Source organism: Palaemon carinicauda, chromosome 17, assembly GCF_036898095.1.
Source record: "Palaemon carinicauda isolate YSFRI2023 chromosome 17, ASM3689809v2, whole genome shotgun sequence".
NCBI classification, from domain to species: domain Eukaryota; kingdom Metazoa; phylum Arthropoda; class Malacostraca; order Decapoda; family Palaemonidae; genus Palaemon; species Palaemon carinicauda.
Window position 1 is genome coordinate 63,784,129 of NC_090741.1, and position 13,088 is coordinate 63,797,216.

General features: G+C 39.8%; 2 protein-coding genes across 4 annotated transcripts in view; one reads left to right on the forward strand and one right to left on the reverse strand.

The window, feature by feature from the left end:
• Nucleotides 1-13,088, forward strand: part of LOC137656828 (sodium- and chloride-dependent glycine transporter 1-like) — a 206,079-nt gene that overhangs the window by 184,997 nt on the left and 7,994 nt on the right. For both annotated transcript variants that reach the window (XM_068391149.1, XM_068391148.1), the window contains exons 6-8: nt 7,926-8,182; nt 10,453-10,666; nt 11,502-11,727. In XM_068391149.1, coding sequence (XP_068247250.1) covers nt 7,926-8,182; nt 10,453-10,666; nt 11,502-11,727 — 697 coding nt within the window. The remainder of the gene's footprint in view (nt 1-7,925; nt 8,183-10,452; nt 10,667-11,501; nt 11,728-13,088) is intronic.
• Nucleotides 1-13,088, reverse strand: part of LOC137656830 (probable G-protein coupled receptor Mth-like 2) — a 101,733-nt gene that overhangs the window by 17,504 nt on the left and 71,141 nt on the right. The window lies entirely within an intron of this gene.

Consider the following 13,088-nt stretch of genomic DNA (forward strand, 5'->3'; position numbering starts at 1 on the left):
GTAGGACCGGCAACCTTGCTGGCTCCTTTCACACCTCAAACAGGACTCTTTTCCCTCCCCCTCTGTTCTTTTATGATGGTTGAGCCATTGTCTTTCTTTAAGCCGGCTTCCTGCAACCTCACCGTTGCCGGTGGGTTGTGGGGGACGGCTAGACTCCCTCCCTGCAGCTGTTGTCCAGCTGCCTGCGGCTATGCCAGCTGCAGGCAGCCATGACAACTGCCGGCGGCCATGTTGGCTGCCAGCGACCATGTGTTTTACATACTGTCGGCGGTTATGACGGCTGCCGGCGACTATGCAAGCTGCTAGTAATCATGCCATCTGTCGGCAGCCGTCATCAGCCATGATGGCTGTGGGTGGGAAGTCCCTTCTGTCACTAAGGTTCTTCATTTCTCCCTTGGACTGCTGGCCACAAGTTCTGTTGTTGGGGTATTACAGGCCGGCAGAGATAGGTGCTGACTCAGTTGGCAGCACGCCGACTGTACTAGTGCTGCTGGGGGCTAGCCTGCCGGCTAGGTGCCGGCTGGACTCTGCCGGTGATAGTACTGTGGCTGGATGGAAGCCTGAATGTTACATTCTCCCTTTCCATTTGAACCTTCTTTCTGGAGAAAGGCAGTAAATTAGACTTTTACATCCTTAATTGCTGTATACATACACAGAAATAAGGCAGCATTCACTCCATGCTGTCTCTCTCTCTTTAGCTAGAATGCTGGCTGTTCCGGCAGAGACTAGCTAGGCCGGCTATATGCCGGCTGAATTACAGTATATGTTTATACAGGTAGTAAATATATTTGCAGTACTGTATAGGATATACTGCAGATTGAAAACTATTGAATATATTATACTAGTAGTTATTTTCCAATATATTTTGGGTATCCTTGCCCGGGTGTTTGCTGAGACCAATCCTATATTGAATGAATAGAATTTCTTCAATATTCTGATTAGAAATCAGTTTTCTTTTTACCCTATAATATTAAATTTTTTTAAGGGCTGGTGGTATTATACTTCTAACCCTAAAAGGGTAGAACCCTTATCCTTGAGATTCCCTGATTAGGGAACTCTATGATTCAATATTGTAAGGGATGTCACAGCAAACGGGCTGGGTAGGATACACAAATATATGTCTTTTATACTTCCTAGTCCAGTCGGTGTCATGCCGGCTGGACCCTGCCGTCAGATGCTTGCCACAACGGCAGCACACTGGCTAAACTACATTTTATATAATTATACAGTAGCCAGTAATTTGCAATATAGTATATACTGCAAACAGAAAACTATAGTATGATTATACAGTAGTTAGTTTCTAGCACCTAGTAAGCCGACAGCCGGCGACCTGCCGGCAGCCGACAGCCAGGGGGGGGGGGGAGTTTCCAACCGCGTTATATATATCTTATCTAGTTCGCCGGCCACCACCACAGCCGACAATACGTCGACTGAACTGTCCCTGGTGCTAGCCTTGCCGGCAATATGCAGGCTAGAACTACAGTATATGACTATACAGTAGCCAGTATATTTGCAATATAGATCATACTGCAAACAGAAAACTACAGTATATATTATACAGTAGCCTAATTTTTTCAACATACTCTATGTTGTCATGCGCAGCCTATAGTTGAGACCATATAAAGAGAGAAAGTTCTTTCTATACACTAATAAATGATCAATGATAACGATCCTCAATCTTAAACCGTCTGGAAGCTAGAATTAAGTAACACTTACCTATCCTTTCAGGATAGAAATCTTCCGATGGGTTTTCCAAAATAGAATGATCCATGGTTTTAATTTTGAGGGAGGTCAGAGCAATTGGCTGGGCAGGAAACACATGTATGTGTCTTTACTTTTTCATTTCTAGCTTATCTATCCTAAGCTATATAAAAAAAAAGAAAAAAAAAATCTATCTTGGGTACCCTTGTATGGGCTACTGCTGGGACCGTTCCTATATTGAAAGAATAGAATTCCTTCAATACTATGATTAGAAATCAGTCATCCTTACCACACAGTGTTAAGAATATAAAGGGGCAGTGATTTGTACACTTCTCTACCCCTAGGGGTTAGAACCCTTTCGTTGGAGTTCCCTTGATAGAGGAATCTCCTTATAGTTAATACTGAGGGGAGGTAACAGCATTTGCTTACAGGGGATACACAAGTATGCGTCATCTACTATCCCTTTCTATCTTAATATCCTATGCTATTTCAGTTAAAAGATGACTTTTACATATTGCTTATCAGTGAGACAATCAATTGTATACTCATTCGGCTTTCCTTTCTTTACAAGAGGAACCCCAGATGACATGTGTTGAAGTTTTCTGCAATATCAAGAGTAAGTGTTTTTACGGTCATAATACATGCAGGCTTCATGCCCCCTGCAATAAATATTATATCCGAATCCCTACATTGTTGGAACCCGCAGGTTTGCAATGTATGTCGGACCCTAATGTCAGAGGGTTTCGAGAATCCCAAGTCGATAGAGTCTAGGGATGCAGCTCGTAACAACTACGTAACTAGGTGAGAGGCTTCAAGAAAATCTCTCCGGGTCCATACCTACCTAATGATAGGATGCGTAACCTACTATTTCCGAAAGCAAGTAAGGAAATAGTGGTGCCCCACGCACGATTCACACCTCCCGGCGGCCAGATAGCCTTTGGGACGGAGGGCAGGAAGCCCCCACGGGAAGAGGGGGAGAATGTTGTGTTGGAATTGTTTCCGTCTGTGCCGGCTCTAGAGCCACTGACATTGACATCTTCACCTCCTACCCCTCTATTAGATGGAATGGACCAATTATGGGCCCAAGTGAAAGATTTAATAGAAAAATTTCGCAAACAAGACGAAAAGCAGGAAGCAAAATGCAAGATAGAGCTCTTTGAAGCTCCACTTGTCGCTCCCCAGGGGTCATACAAACGACCCATAGATCAAGACCTTCTGACATGCTCCAAAACCAATCCCTGGAGGTTTGCGGAGCTTATGCCGATTTTAAACGGCAAATTCTACATCTCGGAGAAGATGGGTTCTGTTCCTTTGGACAAACTCGAGTTTTGTCCAAGCTTTGACGCTTTCCCTAATTGTTTCATTCGACTGAAGCATGAACAAACGTCAAGAAAAGAAACGGAATCGAAGGAGGTCATGATTCTCAACCATGATAAGGCACAGGCTATCTTGTCAAGTAGCCTGAAAAAGGCATGTTACTCGGTGTCGAAAGTTTTCACACTAGGTAACAGACACCCTTCCTTTCTTGCTCCTGTTTCAATTTCATTCCCCTTTATGTGGAAGGCATTTAAATCTGTTGCCAAGGCAGTGGAGGCAGGTAGACCATGTCCTGCACTCGAGGAGTGCAAGCCTGTCACTAGCCTTTCCCAAACAGGAGAAGGACTGGAAGGAAGTCCACTTAACCTTTTCAGTAGGAAGACTAGATGCGGATGTCGCCACTCGACAGTTTAACGAGAATCTCCCTAAACTATCCGAGTTTCTCTTGTATAATGAACCAGAGACAAAGGAGAGACTTGCAGCCTCCCTATCCCTACAAAACTACATAGAGTTGTGTTCAACCCACCAAAGTACCCCAGACATGCTCATGGTCTTGGCCAAAATGCATATGGCTACCTTAGTAAAAGACCTTTATGCCTTTATGAAGGCTAGGAGAGCCTGTAGGGAGTTTGTGTTTGCTGTTGCAAAAGTGAAACAGGAAACCAGGAAGCTAATATCTTCCATCATCTGGGGTAAAGACCTCTTTCCAGACGAGGTAGTTAGAAAGGTGATTAAGAAAGCCACCACGGAGAACATAGGACTTCTCCAAAAGTGGGGCATCTTTTCAAAGAGAAAGTCTTCCACGGTCGTGGGTCCCCAACCTAAAAGGAAGACGGCAAAGTCTGGAAATATACCTCGGGCTGTTCAACAACATCCTACAGTTACAGTGACCGCGGTGCCACAGGCAGGTGGTCGAATATATGAGCCTACTGATCATTCGAAGCAAAGAGATGCTTCTGGTAGGAGGGAGGTTCCTTCAGGATCCCTGGACCTTCGATCCTTGGGTCCAAGGCCTAATCAAGATGGGACTAAGATGGGAGATAGACATGCCTCCACCATCATTTCCTCAACTCTTCCTACACTCCAAAACCCTCCTGGAAGAATATACCTTAGAGCTCTAGAGCATACAGGTGGTAAGGAAACTATAGTCCATCGAATTCCAGGGAAGGCTGTTTGGTGTTCACAAGAAGGACTCAAGAAAACTCAGAGTCATTCTGGACTTGTCGCCACTCAACAAGTTCAAATAAAACTGCAAGTTCAGAATGTTAATCCTTTTGAACATAAGGACCCTGTTTCAAAAAGGGGTGTTCGCAGTCTTGTCAGACCTGAAAGATGTCTATTGGCAACTTACAGTCAGTCACCCCCTCCCCTCTTACCTAGGATTCAAGTTACAGAGGACAACGTAGATCTTAGGAAAGATACTTGTCGGACTAGACACAGTCCTAAGTATCTTCACGGGATTACCAGACACAGTCACGCAAAAACCAAGCCTAGAAATGGTTCAGGCAACGATGTACCTGGACTAAAGGCTGGGGTGGGAAGCACCCGTAGTGGCTGGTCTATGAGCATCCAAGGAAGTGTTCCGGTTCCTGGAACATCGGGGATGCAACATAAGCCTCAAGAAGTCTCGATTCTCTCCAGCTCAAAGGCTTTAATGGTTGAAAAACCATTGAAACATGTGGTCACACCAACTCTCCTTTCACTTGGGGATGTAAAAGGAGGTCGCAGGGTCGGTCAAGAGACTCTGGTAATCAGTCAGGATTCCAAGATGCTAACAGGGAGGAGTTCTCAACTCTCTCCAGTTCACAATAGTGACAGACCCAGTGCTAAGAGCACAGCTGAAAGATGCGTTAAGAGTCTGGAGAAGATACGCATCAAACACTTGAAGAGATCTAAAAAGACTGATATTGGTCCTTCCTTAATTGCTCCTCTAACAGGGGTCAAAGACCAAAAGTTCCAAGACCATATTGGTCCTGTCATGAGTGGGGAAACTCTCTCCACCCAGATCAGACATCCTAAGGCTGATCTGGGACACCGAAGCGATAATGAGACGTCTGAATCGACAATGCTAAAGAACGTCTCATACAGTCTAGGTGACGTTAACCATCCCTTACCTAAAGGGATGACACCTGTCAGCAGTTCATGCGTAATCTATCCACAATGTGACAGTGGATGCTCTACTCGGGCTCAAGCCGATATAGTTAGAATGGTCCACAGATGCAGACCTATTCTTCCCCAGATGGGAACAAGTCCCCGAGCTGCAGATCGACCTCTTCATCACGAGAGTCTTCAAGATACTACCTCAATTTGTAACCCCATATGAGGATCCTCTAGTGGAGATCACAGCCGATCTCCGGCTGAAGGTCCTCAATATGCTGAGATCCTTCTAGGGAGGAGTGGCTCTGTTGGCTCCCAAGTAGCCCAAGAGCAATCTGTTCCCTTTAGTGAAGGAACTGAAGCTGAGGCTGGCCCTAGTTCTGAACCCAGGACTATCTCAGAAGGTTCAGCAGTTAATTGCCTTCGATTTATCACAGAGAAGCCGAACCCTTCATTTCATGATTTTCTTGCCCTAGTGATTAGGAAAAGATTTGGGATCTCAGAAGGCAATATAGAATTCTTAGAAGAATACAAGTCTAAGTCAACGAGAAGACAATATGAGTCTTCTTGGAAAAAGTGGGTTGCTTTTGTAAAAGCAAAAGGTCCGAAAGCAATTTGAATGAACTTCTGTCTGTCTTTCTTTGTCCACCTACGTGCATGTCAGCCTTGACTAGATCTCTTCTATAGGCCTTTCAAGTGGATCTGGTGAATGAAATCTTTAATAAGATTCCGAAGGCATGTGCAAGGCTTAGGCCTGCACCACCACCAAAGCCCATCTTATGGTCTTTGGACAAGGTCCTGCATTATGCCTCATCTGTGAACAATAAAGATTGTTTCCTCAAGTGAAATAGTGGCCCTATCTAGAGATGAGGGCCACATTCAGTTCACAGAAGCGGGAGAACTGAATCTCTTTCCTGATCCAACCTTTCTTGCTAAGAACGAGCTACCCACTAAGAGGTGGGGTCCCTGGAGAATCTGCCCTCTGAAGGAAGATGTCTCTCTATGTCCTGTAGAGTGTCTAAAGGTCTATCTTTGTAGAACTTCAGACTTCAGGGGAGGACAGCTCTTTAAAGGAGAAACCTCTGGATCAAACTTATCCCTAAAACAACTGAGGGCGAAACTCACCTACTTTATTCGTAGAACAGATCCTGACAGTACTCCCGCAGGTCATGATTCAAGAAAAATTGCTTCATCACTGAACTTTTTTCAGTATATGGACTTTGAGCGGCTTCGCTCATATACTGGATGGAAATCATCCAGAGTGTTCTACAAATACTATGCTAAGCAGGGCCATGAACTGAAGCATTATGTGGTGGCGGCAGGTAGTGTATTAAAACCTGTCGTCTAACTCTGCAATGAACAGTTAATTGACTGGGACTGTCAATTAAAGGGAGAAGGGGTCATCACTTTTAGTGTGACCTCCTTTTGAATGAGTGTTACCATGGTGACACTAACTCTGTTCAAAATCTCAGGTGTGGAATTATACAGATAGCACTAGTGCCGTGTGTACGTAGTACACAGTGTTGATAGAATAAAACAGGTACAGAAATTATGAAGAGAAATTTTATTATAAACTTTTCTTCAGTCTGAGAGCGGCACTCACCATTTCTTCCCTTTCAAAAAGGAAATATAATTTCTGTATATGTTACATGTATAATTCCGTTATCATGCTACATTCGTTTTACTTGTTAATTCATTTAGTAATTTATTAGATATAAATGTCTATTAGAATGTAATTGCGTCCTAATTCGCCTGACAATTGCATGTTTAAGATGCCAGAGTTCTTTGACTTACTGATGTAAGTATTCTTCATATCATTGTATGCTTGCAAACAATGGATATAATGGACACTGATATTGGTTCAGCAATATATACAAACTATGAGACTGTTTGTATATTCAGTGTATACTTATGTTTGTTCATACAATATATGATAACCTTGAGACCCCTTTTCTACCGTCTAAAATGACTCTTCCCTGTAAGGGACAGGAAGCACTAACATTGTTTATGATTGGTGATGATGACGGATAACGGTAACGTCACTTGTCTCAGATGGTCCAAATGATCATAGAAATGCTGTCCCAAGGTTAAGGCACTGATGAAAATCCACAGATACATTAATGCTCTGGTTTGCTTCCATCAGGACGACATGGCTTGAGCCCAAAAAACGGATTTTGAGTGAAGCGAAAAATCTATTTTTGGGTGAGATGGCCATGTCGTCCTGATGGGCTCACCCTTCTTTTCAAAAAGAAAAGATCTTCATAGTATCCCTTCGGAAATACTGTATCTGTAGCACCATGCTCAATGCTACAAGGAATGTCCGCCATCTTGGATATGGTGCTGTTGTGATACTCAATAGTAGTATGGGAACTAGGGTAACCTTGATACGGCTCTCCTTCTAATTCTGCCACTTTCCCCCTCGAAGTGTAAACGCTATTCGGGGTGCAGATTGCTATGTGGCGTGTCAAGAATATGTCCCCTAATATTATGCAATATCCTTGAGAGAAAATTTAAGGATATTCGCGCCAGGAGTTAGAATTCTGGAGACCTAAAGGTAAAATTCTCTTGGAATATCACTGTACTATATATATATCCCTTAGGAAGCTACTAATAGGAACTTCCATCAGGACGACATGGCCAACTCACCCAAAAATAGATTTTTCGCTTCGCTCAAAATCCGTTATATATACACACACACATATTTCTCCCCACTTTACTCCTCTTTCACATAAGCATTAAATTTTCAGGTCATTCTAAGGTCATACCATCGACATAAACACTTTGCCTCACCAGCATCATCATCACTACAGGCACGTTGTTCTCCGGACGTCAACAGAAAACATTACAGAAAACCGTTGTGATCTCAGAGGGAATATTATCGACCAGCCAACAGAAAACGGGGGTGATCTCGAAGCGGGTGCTATCCACGTAGAGATGGTTTTTGCCTTAGCAGCGGCTTGGTTCCTGATCTTCGTGTGTTTAGCTAAAGGAGTGAGGAACACGAGCAAGGTTTTGATCTTCACCGTGTTCTACCCGTATGTCATCATGGCCTTCATCTATGTTTGGAGTAGGTTTCCCTGGTTTGGTTTACTTGCATTTCAGTTGTGATGTGTCATTCATGAATTTGAGCTTTGATTTTGATGATTTCAATGATGATGATGATGATGATGATAATAATAATAATAATAGAGAGAGAGAGAGAGAGAGAGAGAGAGAGAGAGAGAGAGAAAGAGAGAGAGAGAGAGTAATATAAATATCAAAATTATCAAAATCATTATTATTATTGAAATTATTATTAATATCAGAATTATTAAAATTATGAAATTATTGAAATTAATATTATTAAAATCAATAAAATGACAATGATTATCAAAATTATGAGAATTATTACTATTATTGTATATATTATTACTATTACTCTTATTGAAGTTATTAAAATTATTAAGATGTGTAACATTGATCAAAAAGTTGTTTTGAAGATGATTAGAGGTTTTTGTTATATGATACTCTAAACTTGCAAAAATGTCTACATAATGTTTACTTTCATTCAATGCCTTCAATCCTACTCTGTACTCTGAATGCTCATGTAACACTTGATAGCCTCTTCAGATTTTGGCACATCAATACAAGTTATTTTCTAACATAATTCGACTTCACCGCAGCCCTACTCTCTACCTGAAAACTTCCTGCAAGTGAAACAGACCTTATTACTAACTTCCGATTAATTTCCTCTCACCTGTTGGTAATTCAACTTCACCTCAGATCTACTCTCTACCTGAAAACTTCCTGCAAGTCAATCAAAAATTATCACTATCTTTAAAAGAATTTTCTCTCAGCTGTTAATAATTCGACTTCACCGCAGCCCTACTCTCTACCTGAAAACTTCCTGCAAGTCAATCAGACCTTATTACTAACTTTAAAAGAATTTTCTCTCAGCTCTTGATAATTCAACTTCACTACAGCCCTACTCTCTACCTGAAAACTTCCTGCAAGTCAATCAGAACTTACTACTAACTTTAAATGAATTTTCTCTCAGCTGTTGACAATCCAACCTCACCTCAGCACTACTCTCTATCTGAAAATCTCCTGCAAGACAATCAGACCTTATTACTAAGTTTAGATGAATTTTCTCTCTGCCATTGACAATTCGACTTCACTCCAACCCTACTCTCTCTCCCTGAGAACTTCTTGCAAGTCAATCAGACCTTAATACTAACTTTAGATTAATTTTCTTTCAGCTGTTGACAATTCGACTTCACTCAGCCCTACTCTCTATCTGAAAACTTCTTGCAAGTCAATCAGACCGTATAACTAACTTTAGATTAATTCTCTTTCAGCTGTTGACAATTCGTCTTCACTGCAGCCCTACTCTCTATTTGAAAACTTCTTGCCAGTCTATTACATCTTACTTCTAACTTTAGATGAATTCTCTATCAGCTGTTGTCAATTCGACTTCACCCCAACATTACTCACTACCCGAGAACTTCTTGCAAGTCAATCAGACCTTATTACTAACTTTACATGAATTCTCTCTCAGCTATTGACAATTCGACTTCACTGCTACCCTACTCACTGCCTAAAAACTTCCTGTAAGTTAATCAGACGTTATTACTATCTTTAGATGAATTTTCTCTCAGCTATTGACAATTCGAATTCACTTCAGCCCTACTCTCTACGTGAAAACTTCCTGAAAGTCAGTCAGATCTTATTACTAACTCTGGATGAATTTTCTCTCAGCTGTTGACAATTCGACTTCACTGCAGCTCTACTCTCTACCTGAAAACTTCCTGCAAGTCAATAGGACGTTATTACTAACTTTAGATGCATTCTTTCATAGCTTTTGACAATTCGACTTCACTGTCGCTCTACTCACTACCTGAAAACTTCATGCAAGTCAATAGGATCTTATCACTAACTTTAGATGAATTTTCTCTCAGCTGTTGACAATTCAACTTTACTGTAGCCTTAGTCACTACCTGAAAACTTTCCTGCAAATCAATCAGACCTTATCTTTTAATTTAGATGAATTTTCTCTCAGCTGTTGACAATTCGACTTCAGTGCAGCCATACTCTCTACCTGAAAACTTCCTGCAATTCAATCAGACCTTATTACTAACTTTAGATGAATATTCTCTCAGCTGTTGACAATTCGACTTCAGTGCAGCCATACTCTCTACCTGAAAACTTCCTGCAATTCAATCAGACCTTATTACTAACTTTAGATGAATATTCTCTCAGCTGTTGACAATTCGATTTCACCTCACCCCTACTCGCTACCTTAAACTTCCTGCAAGTCAATCAGATCCTACAACTAAATTTAAATAAATTTTCTCTCAGGTGTTGGCAATCAGGATAAGGGCAATAATAATAGTATTTCATCGCCACCCTGCTATCTACTTACAAACTTTCTGGAAATCAATTGGACACATATTCAGACGAATACAAGCGTGTGGATTGATGCCTCTGCACAGGTTATTTACTCCCTGGGTATTGCCCAGGGTGGTATTACAACAATTGCCTCTTACAATAAGATAAATCAGAATATTCTCAGGTAAGGAAATATATTTTTCTTGTGGTCTATTCTTATGGTAAATTACATTTGGGTCCGTTTTACTGGAATTTCCATAAATTTTTCACGTTTGGGGTTTCTACAATAATTGACTTAAAGTTTGAGTTAAATTTATTGATTTTTTTTTTTTTAATAAAGTTGAGATAAATGTTACTGACGTAAAGACAGCAAATTACTTTTATGCCTTAAATTAGCTTTTAGTCTTTTCAATGTAATGGAATAATTCATTTTCTGAATTTAGATACACCTAAATATACAATGTTATGTAGTACAATAAAAAATCAAATAGAATAACTCTTACCTCTGATGTAATACATTTTCAAAGTGTTGGTTATATATCTACTTTGTTCATATGTGGCTATTGAATATACTGCACATTCTATTCCATCTCATAATTATTTGAAAATGAGGTGAAAATCCCATGGGGTAAACTTGAGACTGCAATGGAAACTTAACTTATGGCTAGTGCCCTAAGTTTAAGTACAATATAGCACTGAATTATTGGCTTATGAAAAATTATCACAGATCTGCAAGTTCATGTACAAATTCTCTATAATTCGAGATGGTCTTTATTAAAGTTTTCTCCTTTGGAACATTATCAATTCATTTGCTTTTCCTATGAATTCATTAATGAAGTTTAACTGAAGTGCCTGAGCCAAAGATAGTGAGAAAAACAATAATTTTTCTGGCATTTTCAATTCACATAATTTCTTCTTACTTCAACTGGAAATTAGTTTAATCTTGTGGTCAGACAAAAATCCCTTATTGTAGCAGTCTACAGATATCTCATGTCCATATACTTCTGTTTCTGTTACAGAGATACCATTATAGTATGCTTGCTTGATAGTTTTACATCTGTATACTGTGCGTACGTCGTCTTCAGCACTTCCGTTTGCATGTCAGAAAAGTTTCTGAAAGACAATGAAAACTCCCCATATCTGGTCTTCATCGTATTTCCTGCACTAGTCTCAGGAATAGGAAATGGGGGTCTCTGGTCCTTGCTCTTCTTCATTATGGTTCTGGTCCTTGGATTTGATACCCAGGTAAGCTAAGGTTTTGTAATAAGGTATAGGAAATGATAATCAGCTAATTTACGATTTGACAATTAACTATGTGATTAGATAGCTAGGATTGCTATAGCATTTGGAAGTCAGAATATTATTATTATTATTGTTATTATCATTATTATCATTAAATGCTAAGCTACAACCCTAGTTGGAAAAGCAGGATGCTATAAGCCCAGGGGCCCCAACAGGGAAAATAGTCCAGTGAGGAAAGGAAATGAAGAAAAATAAAATATTCTAAGTATAGTAACAACATTAAAATAAATATTTCCTATAAAAACTATAAAAAACTTTAACAAAACAAGAGGAAGAGAAATTAGATAGAAGTGTGCCCGAGTGTACCCTCAAGCAAAAGAACTCTAACCCAAGACAGTGGAAGACCATGGTACAGAGGCTATGGCACTACCCACGACTAGAGCACAATGGTTTGATTTTGGAGTGTCCTTCTCCTAGAAGAGCTGCTTACCATAGCTGAAGTCTCTCTTCTACCCTTACCAAGAGGATAGTAGCCACTGAACAATTACAGTACAGTAGTTAACCCCTAAGGTGAAGAAGAATTGGGTTAAGTTCAAGTTTTGCAGTTAGCAACCGGGTTTCATGGCTAGGGAAAAGTTAAGGTCTTGGAATGAACTTTAGTATTTGATATTCAAGTAAGTTAAAGTTTCCACATTAGCTATAGGATTCGCTAGTCAAGTGAAAAAAAAAATATTGATATATGGGGGATTGCTAGCCATGTAAGTTAAGCTTTTTATATAGCTATGGTATTTGAAAGTCTGGTAAAATAAGGTTTTATCATTGATTCAAGGATTATTTAGCCCGGTTAGAAAAGGTTTCACAATTATCCATTGGATTTTATAATTACATAACCGGTTTAAGTTAAGAAGGTTTTGTAGTTAGCTATAATCTCTGATGGCCAAGAAGCTCGGGTGAGTTATTTTTTCGCAATTACCTATGACATTTGAGGGCAAGTAATAATTAAAATTTTGTCATTTGCTATAAAATTTGATAGTCAAGTACGATAAAGTTTTGCTATTAGCTGATATCTGTTTGCTAGAATATATATATATATATATATATATATATATATATATATATATATATATATATATATATATATATATATATATATATATATATATATATATATATATATGTCAAAATAACGATGGGATTTGATATTGAGGCAAGTTAAGCTTAGCTATGGGATTTGTTAACCAAGTAAGCTAAGGCTCTATAATCACTATGACAACAAATTACCCATTAAAGCTTCATGAACAAACACTATAATAACAACAGTATACTGCCATTACCTCTCATTATCAGTCCTCTATTATTGCCAC